General features: G+C 48.7%; 1 protein-coding gene across 1 annotated transcript in view; it reads left to right on the top strand.

Annotated features, from left to right (window-relative positions):
* The window catches only part of pdzrn4 (PDZ domain containing ring finger 4), a gene marked incomplete at both ends in the record, with an annotated part of 19,320 nt that extends 13,419 nt beyond the window's left edge, over positions 1–5,901 (top strand). The window contains 5 exons of the mRNA XM_084447757.1: positions 2,804–2,866; positions 3,382–3,483; positions 3,624–3,712; positions 4,100–5,132; positions 5,323–5,901. Coding sequence (XP_084303883.1) covers positions 2,804–2,866; positions 3,382–3,483; positions 3,624–3,712; positions 4,100–5,132; positions 5,323–5,901 — 1,866 coding nt within the window. The remainder of the gene's footprint in view (positions 1–2,803; positions 2,867–3,381; positions 3,484–3,623; positions 3,713–4,099; positions 5,133–5,322) is intronic.
* Between the last annotated feature and the right edge of the window lie 13,474 nt (positions 5,902–19,375).

Raw genomic sequence — 19,375 nt, 5'->3', positions numbered from 1 at the left:
GGGGGCACCTAACACACCTGATTCAACACCACCCAGCATCACCTAACACAGATGTCACAGGGGTGATTTGGAGCCATGCTTCGCTGAGAAGCCCTTTCTCATTCCTGCTCTCAGCACTGGAAACAACAGGGTGTCCTCTTGGTCTAATGACAGACCGTGGATTCATATGTTTGGGACTCAATGCAGTCACACTGATGCCATGACACCAGAAAGCCACTGTTTATCTCCTGACATGAATTAAATTCCTTTAACAGACCCCCACCCCACTCAGAGACTCACTGGAGACCCTCACAGCATGTCCAACAAATCAATCATGGGACCTCCCGTACTCAGTTGCTTTGTTCTAGGATGTAATTAAAAGATAATATGAATCCTCTCTTTGGACATCCTTCAAACTGAATTATGAGGGGGATAAGTCAAATATGAACAGGCAGGCCGTCAAGGAAGAGGAAGTCAAGTCTGAAATATGATTCTGTAGTCCTCTGCTCTCTCCTCTGGTTCTCATTCCGTTCCTCCTGCTGATCTGCCTTTTAATTGAGGATTTTAATTAGTCCATGGTGACACCCTCCTCATCTCCCGTGGAGTGTAAAATGACACATTTTCCCCATCAGCCTCCCTTGAATATCAAAGACTGACACAAAGAGAGAAAAGGAGGAGAGGGATAGAAAGGAGAGGAGAGGAGAGGAGAGGAGAGAGGAGGAGAGGAGAGAGGAGGAGAGGAGAGGAGAGGAGAGGAGAGGAGAGGAGAGGAGAGGAGAGGAGAGGAGAGGAGAGGAGAGGAGAGGAGAGAGGAGGAGAGGAGAGGAGAGGAGAGGAGAAGGATAGAAAGGAGAGGAGAGGAGAGGAGAGGAGAGGAGAGGAGAGGAGAGGAGAGGAGAGGAGAGGAGAGGAGAGGAGAGGAGAGGAGAGGAGAGGAGAGGAGAGGAGAGGAGAGGAGAGGAGAGGAGAGGGGAGGAAAGGAGAGGGGAGGGGAGGAGACTGGAACATTATATCTGGTCATAATTTTGAACAACAGACTCAAATGCTGTGTAAATGGTAAATGGTAAATGGACTGCACTTAATATAGTACTTTTATACATAGCACTTTACAATGGCCTCTTATTCACCTATTCACACATACATTCAAACACCAATGGTGGCAGCTGCCATGCAAGGTGCTATCCTGCTCATTGGGAGCAATTTGGAGTTCACTGTCTTGCCCAAGGACACATCGACATGTGGACAGGAGAAGCTTGAATTCGAACCACTGACCCTACCATCATTGGATGACCCGCTCTACCTCCTGAGCCACTCAATGACACAACATGCACAGTTAACGTGTAGCACATTTTGTGTCAAATCCAATAAGGGTTATGTTAAGTTAATAAGAGTTCCATGCATCATTGGCCAAACCTTCACCATCTCTCAAGTCTTTGTAGACTGCTATTTTGCTTCAAGTGTGACCGAGTATGTTCTTGTATGTTTACTAGTGTGTCATCTCCTCTTATTGATCAGGCCAAACATTTCAGACTTGAACTTCCCTCAGGCAAACCATGAGACACACAGCACCTTGAAAAGTCTACCTTCAGCTGAGGCTGGAAGGCTGCTGCCTCTGGGCTGGCTGTTGGTTCCATTCATGTCCACTAAGTTGTTTGGATAAAGGAGCATTCAAAACAGAGCCTGCTGGCATCTCAGCAGATGGAGAAGTCAGATTTGACACCACACTTATATTTCTGTACCTTTGATAAAGTAGGCTACTGGAATGCTAATCTATCTCATTCATATGCATGGCTGTTGTGCTGTGACACTTCCAGATGCGTGTGTGTGTGTGTGTGTGGGGGGGGGGGGCTGTTTGTGTGTATGTGTGAGAGCAAAAGTGTGTGTGTGTGTGTGTGTGTGTGTGTAGGTTGGTGGGTGGGTGGTTGTGTGTATGTAAGAGAGCAAAAGTGTGTATGTGTGTGTGTGTGTGTGTTCTCCGCCACCGGTTTTGGTCCTCTTCCTCTTGATCTGAACTGTGAGATCAACACAGAAGAAGAGATGTTTGTAGAGATGGGGGGGGGGGGGGGGGTTGAGTAAACACATCGGAGCCGTACTAGTTCTGGAGCAGCTCAGGATCTTCTCTGAGACCAGACGTGTGAGAGAATAGGAAATGCTGATTGTATTCAAATCAGAACAGCCTCCACCTGTGAGGCCTAATCACGCGTGACAGCTAATAGTTTCCCGCTCCTCCCCGACGCGGCAGGGCTCGCTCTGGTGTTCATTAGTTTGACGGAAGCACCTGGTCATCTCTTTTTGATTAAGAGCACATTTCATGGCCAGGGGAAACAAAACAAAAAAATATTTTCAGGAAGGTAATTCAATACACGCACTCCCGGCATGAAGCGGAGAAACCCAATAAATGTTTACGTGTAATGATTTTCTCTGTCATGATGCATGGAGGATGGCAGTGACTGACTGTCTAACGCCAGACCGTCCTCAGAGCGGAGAGCAGCTCTGGATTATAAAGCATCTGTAGGGAAAATCAATCCCACCAACCTTCAAGTCCACCTCACGATGTTCAGTCGCACAGCCACTGAGTGTCCTAAAGTCCTGTATTGTGTAATCAATATTTTCACATGATGAACACGAATCCAGCAGAGAAAAAGAGAGAGAATGAGAGAGAGAGAGAGAGAGAGAGGGTGCGGGCGATGCGTCCATTTTTGTCATAAGAGACGAGTTACCCATTGAGCTGTGCTACCAGAGGGTGTGTGCTACCAGTGGGGACAACGCAACTGTCTTCACTGCCTGCTGCCGTCTGCATTAACGCCTCTGTTCCTGTGTTCAGGTCGGAGCCGACAGCATCGCCGCCAGGGACGGACGCATCAGGGAGGGAGACAGGATCTTACGGGTGAGAAAGGACAGAGTGAGAGTCCTCTCCGATCACTCTGGTATTCCGGAGCATTCTAGCAGCATCTCCGGTCCCCAGGCCCAGTAGTGTGTGTGTGTGTGTGTGTGTGTGTGTGTGTGTGTGGGAGTGGGGGGTGGAGGGGGGGGGGGGCTGCGCTATTATCCCCCTCAGACAGCCACATTACTCTGCTGGGGGAAGAGATGAACGCCAGCTGTCAGACAACACTTTAATTGTGTGTGTGGATGTGTGTGCGTACTGTAGATGTGTGTCTGTGCTCCTCCGCCAGCCTTTCATGAATACTACCTCTCAGCCACTCTGTTCTCCTCCAGTGGATGTAGAGCAGGGTGTGTGTGTGTGTGTGTGTGTGTGTGTAAGTGGGTGCGTGTGTGTGTGTGTCTGTATGGTGATAGAGGAAGGGGCACTTTCAGACAAATATAGCTACTGTGTAGCGTGTTGTTCATTGTATTTCATGGCGTGTGTGTGTGTGGGTGTGTGTGTGTGTTTTATGTGGTCAGATAAATGGCTGTGACGTGCAGGACAGAGAGGAGGCTGTCGAGTTGCTGGCTAGCGAAGGCGCCAGGAGCATCCTGTTACTGGTCACCAGGCCAGAGATGCAGGTAGGGTGACCTCCGTGGTCATCTCCACCGACACACCCAGGTCACCACACACACACACACACACACACACACACACACCCACACACTAACACACACTGGATCATTGTATTGAGCGCAGATCTTCCGTCTCCTATCCCCAGATGGAGGAAGTGTGGTTGGATGAGGAGCACAGGGCACTGCTGGAGGAGCTGAAGATGGACATCCTGCAGGAGCAGAGGAAGGAGGAGGAGTCGGAGGAGGAGGAGGAGGAGGAAGTGGTGCAGCACACCGTCAGGGGAGGGGAGCAGGTGAGGAACAGGAGATAAACTGGAGAGGCGGACCACGCTCATAAGAGCTTTGTCTCGAATTTCCGATATGACTAGAGGAGACATTAGTAGGATTAGCCTTTTTAGTATGCTGATCCTTAGCCTGCTCTCTTGCTTTCATGGACAAAAACCCACAATGAGCACATCTCTGTTTTAATTTAGCTTTTAGCCGAGGTGGCGTTCTTTTTCACTTTACAGTTCTTATGACCAGAGTAGAAGGTGAAATGCTCTCACCCTGTTCTGTTCATGTCTGTCTATACACCCCTGTTGTAATCTTGAACCCTCTCCTCCCCATTCTCCTCCCAGCCCAGGGGTCCCGAGGAGGGGGAGACGGACACGGCCACCTGCTCGTCCCTCCCCCAGGAGAAGGACAGCGGCCTGGGCTGCCAGGAGGAGAGCTCCGAGCAGGAGGCCCGGCTTGCCAGGTCCCGCAGAGGGCCCGCCCGGGAGGCCAGGGGCCGGTGGCGGCCGGGCAAGCGGGGAGACGCCCAGGGACCTCGGACCCTGACCCCAGCCCAGGGGGGAGACGGGGGCGCGGGCAGGTGCGGGGTGGGGGTGGGGTGTGACCGCTTCCAGCAGATGCTGGAGCTGAAGTGCCAGATCGGTAACGGCGGGGAATGCGGCGTGTTCTACAGCCGGCGCAGCACCATCGAGTGCAGCCTGACCGAGCAGAGAGGAGGAGGAGGAGGAGGAGGAGGAGGAGGAGGAGGCGGAGGGGTGGAGCGGGAGCTGATGATGCTGAACGAGGAGCTACGCAGCATCGAGCTGGAGTGCCAAAGCATCATGCAAGCCCACGGGCTCCGTCAGAACCAGAGAGACCCCCCCGCCTCGCCCTCCCTCACCCAGGCACGGAGCCCCGGAGAGGGGCGCAGGCGCCACGGCCGCCTGGCAGACATCCGGGAGCAGCCTGGCCTGGAGCGCGATGGCGACAAGCTGAGGGACAAGGACAGCTCCAGCGCCTACCACACGGCTGACAGCGCCCGGTCCACGCCCCTGGGGGTGGATCTGTCTCCCGACCACTCCCTCCAGAGACGTGTGAGTCTGGCCAATCAGAGGAACCTCCGCAGTGCCCTGGCCTCCACCGCCCCCGCCCACATCCCCGCCCCTACCCCCAGGGCGCACCTCTCCCCCGCCAGACCTGACCCCTCCACCGTCATCTCCAGCAGCCCGGACCAGAGTAACCCCTCCCCCTCGGAGTCGGACCCCGCAATGCCTGCGGATGACGAGCGCTTTGACAGAAAGGGGCGGAGCCGGGGGAGCCAGAGGCCCCCGCCGTATGCGTCGCCCTATCACACGGCCCCCTACCGTGGCCACGGGGCCACCTCAGACAACACGCAGCTACAGGTGGGTTCAGAGCATTAAGAGGAGGATCCTCAGCCAGAAGGTTTTCTGTTTAACGCCCACAGGTCAGGAGAAGAGATTCTAGTTTCATAATGTTGTTTTCTGCGTAAGGGACTTGTAGTCTAAATGTATTCCAATACTGACCTTGTCCTGTCCTGTCCTGTCCTGTCCTGTCCTGTCCTGTCCTGTCCAGTCGTACATGCAGCTGCTGCAGCAGACCTCCTCCCTGGACTACTCCCAGAGCCAGGTCAGTCTGCTCAGCCTGGGGGTGTGCCCGACGCCCCTGCACCGCCCCCCCCGCCCGGGGGAGCCCCGCCTGGAGTGGAGGGTCAAAGTCCGCGCCGACGGCTCCCGCTACGTAGCACGCCGGCCCACCAGGGATCGCATTCTGAGGGAGCGCGCCCTGCGGATCCGGGAGGAGCGCAGCGGGGGGATGACCACGGACGACGACGCCATGAGCGAGATGAAGATGGGCCGGTACTGGAGCAAGGAGGAGCGGAAGCAGCAGCTGGCCAGGGCGCGGGAGCAGCGGAGGAAGAGGGAGCTGCTCCAGCGCAGCCTGAGGGAGGGGCCGGGCAGCGCCGCCGACGGCAGGAAGGAGGTCAACATCGTGGAGCTGAGCCACAAGAAGATGATGAAGAGGCGCCACAGGAAGATCCTGGACAGCTGGATGACCATCCAGGAGCTGATGAGTCACGGCGCCCGCGGTGCCCCGCCCGCCGCCGAGGGGAACCGCGTTCACAACGCCTTCCTGTCCGTCACCACCGTTTAGGGGGCGTGTCTGGGCTCGAACAGACACATACAGATCTAATGACACTCTGGATGTCAATCACGTGTTTAATAGGGACTGTTCATGGAAGGTGCTTTAGGGGTTGTCGTTGTGTGGGTCTATGAATCCTGCCTGTACTGAACTGTGTTAATTGCTCTTCACTTCTCTCTTTCTCACTACATGACTTCTTTTGCCTTGTTCAAAGTGGCATTTTTTATAAGGAGAAATACCATATTTTTCACACTTTGCAAGCGTGATAACATTTTGTAAAGGGTTTTTACACTGGTTGTGGATGTGTGTTTTTGTAATTGCTTATTATAAGATCACATAACAAAAAGTCAGCATTTTGCTTTGATAATAATACTGTCTGAGCCACATTCTGATCATATTGAAGCCAGAATGGTGATGTGTGTTATTGTCCTGTACCTAGCTGTCCTCCACGCCGGTCTCCTCTGTCAGACCGCACAGCCAAACAGACCAGAGATGAAACGCCTCTGAATACCCCGAGGACGGGTTACTTCCTCTATCCCTCTTAAAACTAGTCTCTGCTTTTATCACAGTGAAAACTGTCAACGCAAGAGTTCTCCTGGAGACGACTGAGAATATGTCTAAAAGTGTTACACCATTTCTGGTTTCTGATGGAATCGTCTACTCACTGGAGCTGTCCACTCTTCAACAGCCTTACCTCATCACACGGAATATCCATATAATTAGTACTTATTGAATCATTGACTCGATTATTTGATCTCAAACATAACATTGATAAATAGACATATTTATACTATTCTATTGGTTTTCTATTTAACTTATTTAAAGTAATAATTTGTACTCTCTGATATCTTATGATATCAATCTCATGTTGGACTGTCTCTGAGCTGCCAAATTGCAACAAGTTATTGTCTATAAGGTACTTTATCTATATTTGTGTCCCTGTTTCAAGCTGGTGCTTTTTACTGTACAATTGTATCCACCATGTGAAGCTCCATCTCTCATCTCACATTCTCTCACTGTCTAAGGTCTCATTTAGAGCCATTATGTAGTTGGTGACACCACAGGTCAATGTGTGCTGATTGTGACATTTGGCGAGTGAAATGTGAATAAATTACTATTATTATTTATATTAACGAGACAGACATGTAGAATGTGTTCTTAGGCCCTATACTGTACAAACTGTAGGAATTCACCACATGCATTTCCAAGCCTCACATTGCCTGAGGGACAGAGTGGTCGGTGGACTAGGGGGGCAGGGAGGAGGAGGATGGGGGGTGGGGTTGGTGGGGGATGGGGGGGGGGGGGGTTGTTGTGGATGTGTGTCCGTATAGTGATAGGCAACATCAAAGTCAGCCATACTCTTATTTCAAAGAATTGAAACCCCCCTCCCTGTCAGTCTCTCCCCGTCCCTCCTCAGTTCACTGAACATAGGGCGTTAATGAGAAAGATACTGTGCGATGCGCACTCCAGATGCCGGGCATTTCTGCATGTCATTACCTCAGGTGACTCCTCTGATTCTGACTTCCTGTTTGAAACCTCCACCAGCCAGATTCGCTGTCAGGAACAGGAGGTGTTGAGTGTGGAGGAATTATGCATGATTCATTCCGGTGCGGGCGTTCCAAAGATAATTGACTATACTGTGATCCAAATATGCGTATACTAACGGTATTGATCAGCACCAGCACACAGGAACATCCACCATGCTCCTACATCTGCAATGTTAATGTAATTAGACCTATGGAAGCTATAGACACAGTGTTAACATGTTTTAAATCATAACAAAGGTACAGACTATGAACTATCAGTAGGATATATGGGCCATGAGGATTAGTAGAAGCATATATACTCTATAGACATCCTCTCCCTTCTCTCGTCTCCTTCCTCTGCCAGATCAGTCTCTTTCCTGTTCCAGCTTTATAAAGCAGATCTTCACACTGTGTTCACTCACTACTCAGGAGGGACTGCGCTAAACACAAACTTGCCTCCAGCAGTGTGTGTGTGTGTGTGTGCATGTGTGCGCGCGTATGTGTGTGTGTGTGTGCGCGCATGTGTGTGCACGCGCGTGTGTGTGCACTAATGCAATTTTGATTAATTTGCTGCTCTAGCCATCCAGGTCTGTGTGTGTCACAAAGCACATCAGCACAAGATGTTTATAACAAAGTACATGACTGATTAAGGCGAACTAATGGAGAGCGATGATTTTCCATTCATTAAGCTCTACTCATAGCTGTCATTAGACTCTATATAACGGCTCATTAGGAGATTTAATCAACAATGGGGACATTTATCACTCTTGTTTGTTCATGAGAGACAGCTGACTAGGAGAACTCACTAATCTATCATACAGCAGTAATTCAATTAATTTGCATTTTAGATGGATTCGTTAACAATATCTCATCGGCCATTAACATATTATAGAACATTTCTATAATTAAATTGATTCTCTCTCTTTCTTTCTTTCTCTCTCTCTCTCTCTCTCTCTCTCTCTCTCTCTCCCTCTCTCTCTCTGTTCTGTTTCTGAGGGCCGGCCACTGGTGAGATGTTGGCCTGTGAAGCCTTGCCTCCCTCCCTATCATCTACCTTTCTCCTGTCCTCCTAATCACTCTGATTGTGGTTCTGAAATACTAAGGACATAATAATGTAATTACACTAGGTTTCATTCCCTAATCCTGATGAATCAGACATGTCTAGTCCACACCCCTCTGTGCCTGTCGGAGCCATGTTCCTCACACGAACACAGGGTTTAAACCCAGGTTTACAACACTCTACACCCCCGTAATCTCCCACCCATCTAGACTGGAATTGTCTCCTAATGGCCCGATGTTATTTCTGGGTCTGTCTCCGAGCATGTTATTTCATCGGGACGCGCATCTTCATTCTGACGTCGCAGCATGTCGTGCGTTTTGTTCCCTGAGCTCAGAGGCATCTGTCAGAGGCGGTCGCGACTCAACCTTTCCGCTAATCGGACCACCGCCGAGAGACTGACTGGCTGACTGACGGGGAGGCTGGAACAGATCAGGGACGAACAGAGGACTGGAGGAACAATGGAGCTCACTTCCCAGGCGTGAGCACACACACACGCACACACACACACACACACACACACACACACACACGCACACACACACACACACACACACACACACACACACACACACACACACACACACACACACACACACACCACCACCACCACATTCCTGACACCAGCTACAGCTCTGCCGTCTTCACACTCCGTGCGGGCTAATCCTTTTCAGTGTGAAGCAGTGAGTCAGAGGGGGTTCAAGCTGAGCTGTAAACCAGAACCCACTCCTGACTAATGAGTTGTATTAAAATATTCATCTCCCCAGCCATCGCAGAGTTAACACTTTGGATAATTGGAACCGAATACCTAGGCTGGTGGAGGAACAGAAAGGCTTTAACTGCAGAACCACACAGGGACGCGGGTGGAGGGGGAGTGGGGGGTGACAGGAAGGAAGGGAAGACTTCGGAGGGTGTGCTGTGGCTCTGAGCAACAGGATGTTCTGTACAAGGAAATGCTTGGTTGCATATGTACCCCAGTACATATCCCTCCCGAGGCTCCCAGCGGCATGCCTCGTTCTCGTTCATTCCAGTTCTCGTTACGAACTGACAGTTTCTGCTCTGTACAACTCAAGCTCTCCACACAGAGATAAGACTTTTGAAATGGCTGTTCGTGACCGTGGAGAAGCAACTTGGTGATGTTACAGCAGGTTTTGTGATGTCGACACCTGCTTCCTTGTCTGCTCTGTCTCTTGCTGGGGGAAACCTTTGAAGTGTCATTCACTATTGATGTGACAGTCTGGGTGGTATGGTCACAGTTCTGTTTCTTCTCTTTAAGGACTATCTACACCTCCTCTCTAGCACAGCTGGAGACTATGGCTCTCAAAATACATATTTGGTGTGTTTTTGTTTTCAAAGCGTTGTTACAACATTGCTGCAGTGCGGTGTAACTTTCCATGTGCCAGAAATGTAAGAACCACTAATAATCCTAACAGCCAGTGAAAATACCACAGATTATGTGAACTAAAAAGTTTATATCACCAATAGTTGGTGTTATTGACCAAATAGACTGCTGGATTCCAACACCTTTTATCCAGATGGTTTTATTCCATCTCTGGCCCAACTGTGAGGAAGTGATATTGTTCCTCACAAGGAGACCAGATGGTCCTCAGATTGGTCTGGCTTGCTGATTGGTCTGGCCTGCTGATTAGTCTGGCCTGCTGATTGGTCAAGCATACTGAATGGTCCAGCCAGATGATTGGTCTGGCCAGGTCAGGTACTGGGAGGAGATATTTATGGAGCTGAAGGCACAGGATTGAAATGGCCATATCTCTTTCTCTCTGTGGGAAGGTCACAGAGACACACAGGTTGGACTGCCAGAAAGGTCTTGGTGTAACTAATGCAGTAATACCATGTCCCGCAGTTACACAGCCAAAACAAAACTTTGAGCAAAGCCAGCTCCCCACGTGGGAGCGCTAGAGACATGGGGTTCGGACTGGAGTGTGTGGGGAAGAGAGCCCTGACTCCCCTGAGGCACCAAACTGTGCCCCGCCAGCACCTACATTCAGCCAAAATGTCAGTGATAGATAGATAGATAGATAGATAGATAGATAGATAGATAGATAGATAGATAGATAGATAGATAGATAGATAGATAGATAGATAGATAGATAGATCGATCGATCGATCGATCGATCAGGCAGATTGGTCAAATGAAATGATGAAATGAAATGTCATCAACTGTCCTCAGTAAGGTTTTTCTTACATGTGATGAAGATCAAGGGCGGATATGGCTCAGGAGATAGGGCGGGTTGTTCAATGATCGTAGAGTTGGAGGTTCGAATCCCGGCTTCTCCTGTCCACATGTCGAAGTGTCCATGGGCAAGACACTGAACCCCAAATTGCTCCCAGAGCAGGCTAGCACCTTGCATGGCAGCTGCTGCCGCTGATGTGTGAATGTGTGTGTGAATGGGTGAATGAGAGGCCATTGTAAAGCGCTTTGGATAAAAGCATTTTCTCCTGTATGCCAAGGGAAGCCTGGCTTCCCCATCAAAAAAATTAAACAAACATGCACTGATGTGATAAACCCAAAAATAGACTTTCCTATTGAAACACTGAAGTGCTCTCTTGTTCAGGTGGGAAATAAGGCTACTCACTTTCATAGAAAGTGCTCGACACAGTGATGCAACGTAACATGAAGACAATAATTTCTGATGATGAAATCAATAAAAAATTAAGAAGACCGATCTCACTAAAACAGCCCAAACAACAAACAGTGAAGAATATCAATAAAACAGCGTGAGACTAAAACTGATTATCTGACAGGATGACAAAGAGCTGGGCTCGGTAACATCCATTAAACTCATTAGTTTATACACAGGGACACTCTCCAAATACCAGCTCAACAACCAGTCAATAAAGAACTCAATACATGTTACTGGTCATATTTGTCTTCCTTCACTATCAAAAACCACTCTTTGTCTCAAAATATGAGGCTCCAACCTTGTATTGATTCAGTAATTACTTGTGATCTTGTGCTCAGCAGATAGTTGGAATGAGTAACCGTTTTCTTTTACCTATAATGAACAAGAAGTAACAGTATCTTCGACTTGGCTAGCTAGCCAGACCCAATTCGCAAAAACGCAAAGGTTTATTTTTTCCAAGGGGCATTATCAACGGTCGCAGACCAAAATGCCTGGATGCCTGGATAGACCTATAACCAATCATAGCAACAAAACGTGGCTTAGTCATCGAATCATTGTATAAAAGGAGTACAGTTGTATCAAACCTGTTCTATATTAAATAAACGGTTGTGATTGGCCCGGCAAATATCCACCGGGTGGAACTCAGCCGGAATGGGACCAGACTGATCTGCTGAGAGAAACAGAATGTGAGCTCATGTGATCAGGATGGCAAAGCCAGGCTAGCGAGGATGTGCAGCCAGACACGATATTCACAAAACTCGGTGGAAGGGTGTAGCATGGGCCATTTTAGAACCAATTACATTTTGGAGTGGATATGTATCACGGGGCAGCTCCACGGGCCGCCCAAACAGGGCCGGCCATTCACCAGTATTCATTTTTTAGACCAGGATTATGGAAATACTACCAGACCGATTTATATGAAACTCATTGGAGGGGTGTAGCATGGACCAAGTTAAATTATATATATGTGTGTGTGTATAATGTGGCTGATTTTAAAACACTTCCTGCCTGTTGATCATACCCTACTCGATCGGTCCCCTTGCTGGCTTATTACACAGGCTTCCCTGTGGTTAACTAGGTAGAGTTTCCTCCGGGCCTCTTCATAATGTAATCCATCCTTTCTCTAGATAGAGCCTTCCCTAATCCTTCCTATCCACCTCAGCTGCCCTCAGGCAGTCTGGCTCATTTTAACCGAATGTACTACGAATCCCACAATCCTTTATCACTGATGACTGTAGAGAACAGGAGGACCGTGGGGAGGAGGAGGAATAGACATGCCTATTAACATACCACCTCAGGTGCCAGGGGAACCCTTCCCCCCTACACACGCATACACACACACACACACACCAGACCAAGTATGTTCATGATGTATGTCAACACACAATCTAAATGCAAATGGTTAATGGTCCCCTTGCTTCCTCTCCTCCAGGGCCCCCTGGGTCTATTGCTCCCTCACCATGGCTATCCGGGAAACGAGATAATGCTGGGTTATCATCAAATATTTAAAATTACATTATGAAATGCCATGTTTCATCTACCCACCCAAATCATGGGATGGGGATTTGCCTTGTCGTTGTTGTTCCATTACCTTGCATTACCACAACTAATCAATAGGCGAGGCTAACTCTAACACTATAATAATATATGTATGTGGTTTTAATTCACAGCTTGTTCTCTGTTTACCAGGGTATAGAGAGAAGTTAATTACTTCATCATATTTGACATTTTCTGACCCCAATACAGAAGCCGTTTTTACCGTTCAATAGGGACTCCAGGGAGCAGCACTCATATGTAGATCCAGGGCAATTACCCAGGCTACTGTAGGCTAGGTCTCTACTGACTCCCACACTGCACTAGGAGAAGCAGACGTGAAGATCACTTTGAAGCCAGGCTGCTCTTACAGTAGCAGCAGCTCTCTGTGTGTTCACTCTCAGACTGGAGACAGGAAGGGTAAGATATGTACCCTCAAACTGGTTGGTGATTGTTACTGGGAATCCGACTGAACTGGATTCAGACTCAGCACAATTGAATATTTTATATACTGTAGTCCATATTTTCTGCAGATTTAATTTGCTAATGATAGATCACACAGTATATCTCTCTTGAACTGTGTTTCTCGTCCCTTCCTCGTAGGAAAGATCTAAAACTTTCAACTGTCACTCTTCTCCAGGAAAAATCAACCACTATTTTAGAAATGGTGCTCGGAGAGCCCAGACCTCATGAATGCAGGACATGTTTGGTATTGCTGCATTCATTAGGTTGAGAGCTTTATGCAAGTCCAAGCCCAGTGTCTCTGTGACCTTCTCATGTTGAGATATAGCTGCTTCAATCCCCCCCATTGACAGTGAATGGGGGGAATATTTTGTTCCTGAGCTGAAGTCTTAAAAAGGCCATTTCCAGCCTGGCTTATGTGCGTGGCTGGCTTGTTTCTGTTCAGGACTGGTAGGACGGAAGCTAGTCATGCCACTGAAATAGCTATGAATTGAAATGACATGAAATAATGTCTGATAAATCTCTAACAGATTTTAGCAGCTCTTCAGGTCTTAGAGAACCACTAATTCTTGGTGTCAGTGTGTCCAATGCTGCCTCACGTTGAAAAGTCCTCGACAGGTTCCTTTATGCAACATGTTGTAGTTTTTTTAATATATATATATATTTTTTTTTTTCCACCCTGCTTTCATTCTGTCTATTTAACGATTTCCAACCATTCATGGTGGAGAGAAAGGCTGGGCTCAATTAGTGTCCATTCTCATTCTCTTACTCCAGTCTTGCTTTGATTTAAGCCTTGGAGTGAAGGATTTAGCCAACTCTAAGCACTTATGAAATCACGGGGGGCCGGGCTGGAACCAGGGTAGGCGGGGCTGGAGGGGGTGGGGAGGAGGGCGCATTTAAAGATATTTTATCTCATGACTTCAGTGTAGCAGCTTCAGTCGCTGTTTGTTCACACGCACATGCATTTGAGAACTGTGGTCGTGTGACGGGGGGGGGCGGGGCTATAACACCCGCTGCAGCCGACCCGTCTCTCAGCGGCGCAACAGGTGCAGGTCTTGTCGCCTGGACACATCAGTTCCAATGCTTCCAATGCTAATCCAGGACAATAAGAGCGGGATAGCCAGTTCGCTCATGAGCTCACAACTACAGTAGCAGCAGCTTCCATAACATTAAAGAACATGGCCAAGATTTTGGGAAATACGCTTGCTTTCCATCTTCCCTGGGGTTAGACAAGCAGTATGAAGCATTTTCAACTCTGTGCGTGTGTGACCGGGGCAACCCTAGGCCCCAAATTACTACAGCCAGACAACGCCACCCTGGGACTTTCACCCAGGGAGTACCCAACAGTTTACAGGCTCTTAAAGAAAGGGGGAGCAGAGACGTGGTTTCCAGTTTTTTCAAAACACCATATTTATTTGCTCTCATATATATAAAGAACCAGTAGGTGGCAAAGTTAAGATCCTGATTTATTACAAAACTCTAAAAACATTTATAGGCTACCGATAAGCAAATATTATTTGTATATACTATATATACATAATAATAATAATAATAATAATAATAATAATAATTACAGGACCTTGACGGTCTTTTTATTAACCACATAGTGACACACACAGTACACGAGTGAGCGGCAACACAGCACACAACACACACATGCTTCCTTCGGGGTCGCCGGTGGAATTTGTCCTCTGCATTTTCCCATCCAAGGCGTCCTCCTCCAGGGACAGTCAGGAGCAGTGGGCAGCCAACATTTATGGCGCCTGGGCACCAAGTCCAAGTATTCAGCCCAAGTCCTGGTCAGGGACAGGACTTAAGAGCATCTGTTTTTCTGCATGTTTTTTTGTATTGGGTTCTTGGGAGGAAAGCCCTTGAGAACACAGGGAGAACATGCAGAACACAGGGAGAACATGCAGACTCCGCACAGAAAAGCCTGTGGGACCTTCATGCTGTGAGACAACAGTGCTAAATACTGCGCCACGGTGCTACTAGTGAGAAATTTGGGGTTCAGTATTTTCGCTCAAGGACACTTCTGCACACTGCCAGGAGCTGGGATCGAACCAGGGACCTTCCGATCCCCAGCCGGCTGCTCTACCGTGATTCCCCTCTCTCCTCCTTCTCCTCCATCTCCTGTCTTGCTGATGAGACTCTTTCCACAGAGTTTGACTGTATGTTTCTTGTCGTGAAGTACAGTATTTCAGCCATGATAACCCACATTCTCCTGACAGACTGTCTTAAATGCTAGCTAGCAAGTCTGCTTGGACGTTCACTTGAAGGGAGACGTTCTGCTGGAGAGACACTGGCTTGCACCCTGACTTGGGAGTTCTCAGTAACTGTGCATTCCTGCCTTGGAGGCGTTCTTCACAGAATAATCCTCCCTACTTCCTGAATTAATCATTAGTCTCGCTAGAAACTTGAAGGAGAGACTTTCGCCTTTAAGTTCAGTTTCATTTTTTTGGCCGTAGGGCTCTGGCTGTTGATTATGCCGAAACTCTGGGAGAATAGTATTCTCCTGAGACACACTGCAGCCTTTAGTTAAGATGGTGTTCCATGATCTGTGTTTGTCCCCGATGTATCTAAGGAGTGTTTAGCCATGGGGCGAACACACACACACACACGCGCACGCACGTGCGCACACACACACATATATTCACACACACGCACACACACACGCACACACACACACACACACACACACACACACACACACACACACACACACACACACACACACACACACACACACACACACACACACACCTAATACACAATGATGCTCAGCCATTGTAATGGATTCCGTTCTCCTTTGTTTAGACAACAACAACACGATGCCTGATGACACTGATGAAGATGATGAATTCATTTCAGGCTACCAAATGTTCAAACACACACACGCACGTACACACACGCGCACACACACACACACACACACACACACACACACACACACACACACACTCACACAACATACAGAGTTCGTCTGAGTGTGTGTTCCCCCTGTGCATGCCGGCAGCCAAGGACAAATCAATTAGCGTGGGAGCAGGCAGATGGTGGAGAAGGACAGGGGCTGGTGCCTCAGGTGAGGAGCGTCAGACGACAGGCAGCAACTGTCAGGAGCTCGTCCAGTTTCCTCTCCCCTGTCGACGGCTGACTCTTTCTCCCTCTCTCTCTCTCTCTCTCTCTCTCTCCCTCACTCCCTCCCTCTCTCTCTCTCTCTCCATCTCTCTCTCCCTCACTCCCTCCCTCTCTCTCTCTCTCTGTGCCTCCACCCATATCACAAGATACCACAGAGAGGGAATGCACAGCTGTGTGAATATTTCATAGCGAGTTTATCAAACCGAATTTCTGATTTTGATTCTGGAATAACTGCCTGCTCTGTGGGCAAGGTTTTTCTGTCTGCAATATAAGAGAAGAGAGAAGAACATCTGCTGTTTGAGGACAACAGACAAAAAGAGTGTGTTCAAAGCAGTCAAAATCAAAAATATCTTTCCCCGTTCCTCATTTTCAATTACTAAATCCCCACGCTAATCTGTTAGCCAATCGTACACATCCAAGAGGACGATCCATCAAAGCGGCTAATTAGGTGATTCCCCCTCTTTCCGCCGTCTCCTCCATCCCCCGTCCTGCTGATGAGATAACATGGTTAGCATAGTCTGGGCCTAGCCGCTTATCTGTTACTACCAGGACCATCGTTAGCACTGTTAAGTAAATGAATTAAATCAGTGCCAGCCTATGGGGGGGGGGGGGGGGGTAGACTGGTAGAGAGAGAGAGAGAGAGAGAGAGGGGAGAAGGTAAGGAGTGTAGGAGGAGGAAGAGGAGGTAGACTCATAAGAGACAGGAGAAAGAGGTAGACTGATCGAGAGAGAAGAATGAGGTAGACTGATGGAGGGCGGCAAGGGGGATAGACTGACAAAGAGAGAGGGAGAGAGAGTGCACTCAGAGGAGAGGAGCGGAGAGGATGGGCTATCTATCATAGTTCTATTGTTTCCCTGTCATCCCTGATTAAACACAGACAAAGACAGAGACAGCAGAACACGAGATGAGAGAAATCCGAGGATCATCTTCCAATGAATATTACTAATCAAATAACGTTAGCTGCATGGATATGAGGTCCAATCAGAGGCTAATGAATGATATACACAGCTAAATATGACCGAATCCTTCATTAAGATCTCTGGAAAACGAGCTCCCACCTGTCTCTGGTCTCTTGCTCTCTATCTATCATAATTTTCTGTTTGTGGTGAAGCAACGCCGTTTCCCATGGTGCACTGGGTTCGTGTCATTAGGAGTCCTTGTTAGAGGGACACAATCAGAGGATGTGCTTATCCCCCAACACAGTTCATATGGATTATTAAATATCTGTCAAACACATAGCCATGTACTGTCCGTAAGAACTATGACTTACTGGAATTCCCAGTGGGGTTCACACCCCAGTCTCCCTCAAACCAATCCCATTTGTCTACTATTAGTCTATCCTCATAGTCCACTAGGGTCACTCCTGAGATTAATTGCCATGCGGGGTAATGACACCATTTTAAAGTCATCAGCGAATGAGCCACAACGCCTGCCATCACCAGGAACCGATGACGATCTCCCCTTCTGTCACCTTAAAGTGACAGCTTAACGGCCGCAGCCCTGTAGTGACATCACAGCAGGGCCCATCTGCGGCCTGACAGGTAGGCTACAGCTCATTCATACATCTCTGCTTTTATTATAGTCATGTATCAAAAATGGACGAACTACCGCTCCAGTCCCGTGCTCTCGTGATGACCTGTCTGTCCGAGGCTATGGGGAGTTATCCTAGGACGCTATCCAGCGCGTCTTGGAACCATCCGGTTTACGGCTCCCTGGTGATCCTCCGGAGGTTCAGGAAGTTCCTCGAACCTCAGAGCACACTGACACCCCTCTCCTCCATAACGACACTGTATCTACAGCCTGAACCAGTGCCAGTGATAACATAATTCCCTCACGTCCAGACTGTACTGTAATATCTGGCCAGATGGGCTGTTAAGGATATGAGGGCAGCCTCCTGACTCACAATATTAATTAAATTATTCAATTGGTCCAGAAACCAGCTGGTTTATAAGACTGTTTTGTTCCGACGGAGGTGGAGAGAGGATTTCATTCATCCTGGATTAGATGAGCAGTCAGTAAATGGCCCTGGTAGCCCCTCCCACATGTGCTCGGCTGCCCGAACCTTATTCGTCACATCATGACCTTGAACGTTGGGAATCGTCAGGTATATTTGACAGCCCGACCTAAGCAATGACGGCTACGGACAACTGGGTTCAGAACAGCCCCTAATCTGTCAGCCTCTTTCTCTCCTCTCTGCTTATCGCTCCCTGTCTGCCTGTCGCTGCCCGTCTCTTCAAAATGTCCTGTGTTGTGATTCTGAGCATGTGCTGCTTACACAAGCTGTCAGAGAGAGAGAGTGTGTGTGTGTGTGTGTGTGTGTGTGTGTGTGTGTGTGTGTGTGTGTGCGTGCGTGCGTGTGTGTGCGTGTGTGTGCGTGTGTGTGGACCTACCTTCCTCACGGCTCATTTTAACCTGCAGCGGGGACACGGGATGACATCAGCAACAGTGGCCAGTGCTTCTGTTCGCGGCTGCCTCATGATGAGAAGCCAGCAGGCCTGGGATGGTGGACATCGTGTACCGGGTGCTGTAGGATGATGGGATGCATGGACATGTGGCTGCGCCTTTGTCTTTGAAATCCCACCACAAAAGTGCCTCCAGAACCCTACACTTAGTGTCACAGCGTTGAACCAAGGCGGGCAATAACCACATTTATGGATGGCAGAGCCCGCTGGCGATTCTCCTGATTTAACCTGTCCATCATCACCGTAACTACCAGCAACCAGGAACTAGGCAGTTTTTAATTAAGGAGAGAGATCTTATCGCCATGGGAACAGACCTGCGGTGTTCCTGACATGTTTTGCCACCTCGCTGGTTACGCGGCGGCCTGGCACACACGAGATACACGCACACACACACACACACACACGCACAAACATCTTGGTCTCCACCTGTCTATGAGAGCCATTTACATTGCGGCTCTGTGTCTCTCAGGGTGCTTTTCTACAAAAACACACTGTGATACTGTGTACTCCAAACACACAGGACAGATGGACACACGAGCAGAACGCAGCGCCACACCAACAGACATGGATCTCATAGATCTCAAAAAATGAGATCCCACAAACAGACAGACATCTCACTCAGGGACGGTCACATACCGGGACAAGGTCAATTATACATAAGCGTACAC

The sequence above is a fragment of the Borostomias antarcticus genome, assembly GCF_949987555.1.
Source record: "Borostomias antarcticus genome assembly, chromosome: 13".
In the NCBI taxonomy this organism is placed as follows: domain Eukaryota; kingdom Metazoa; phylum Chordata; class Actinopteri; order Stomiiformes; family Stomiidae; genus Borostomias; species Borostomias antarcticus.
The sequence above is the reverse complement of the archived record's forward strand: the minus strand, read 5'-3'. Positions and strand labels throughout refer to the sequence as shown.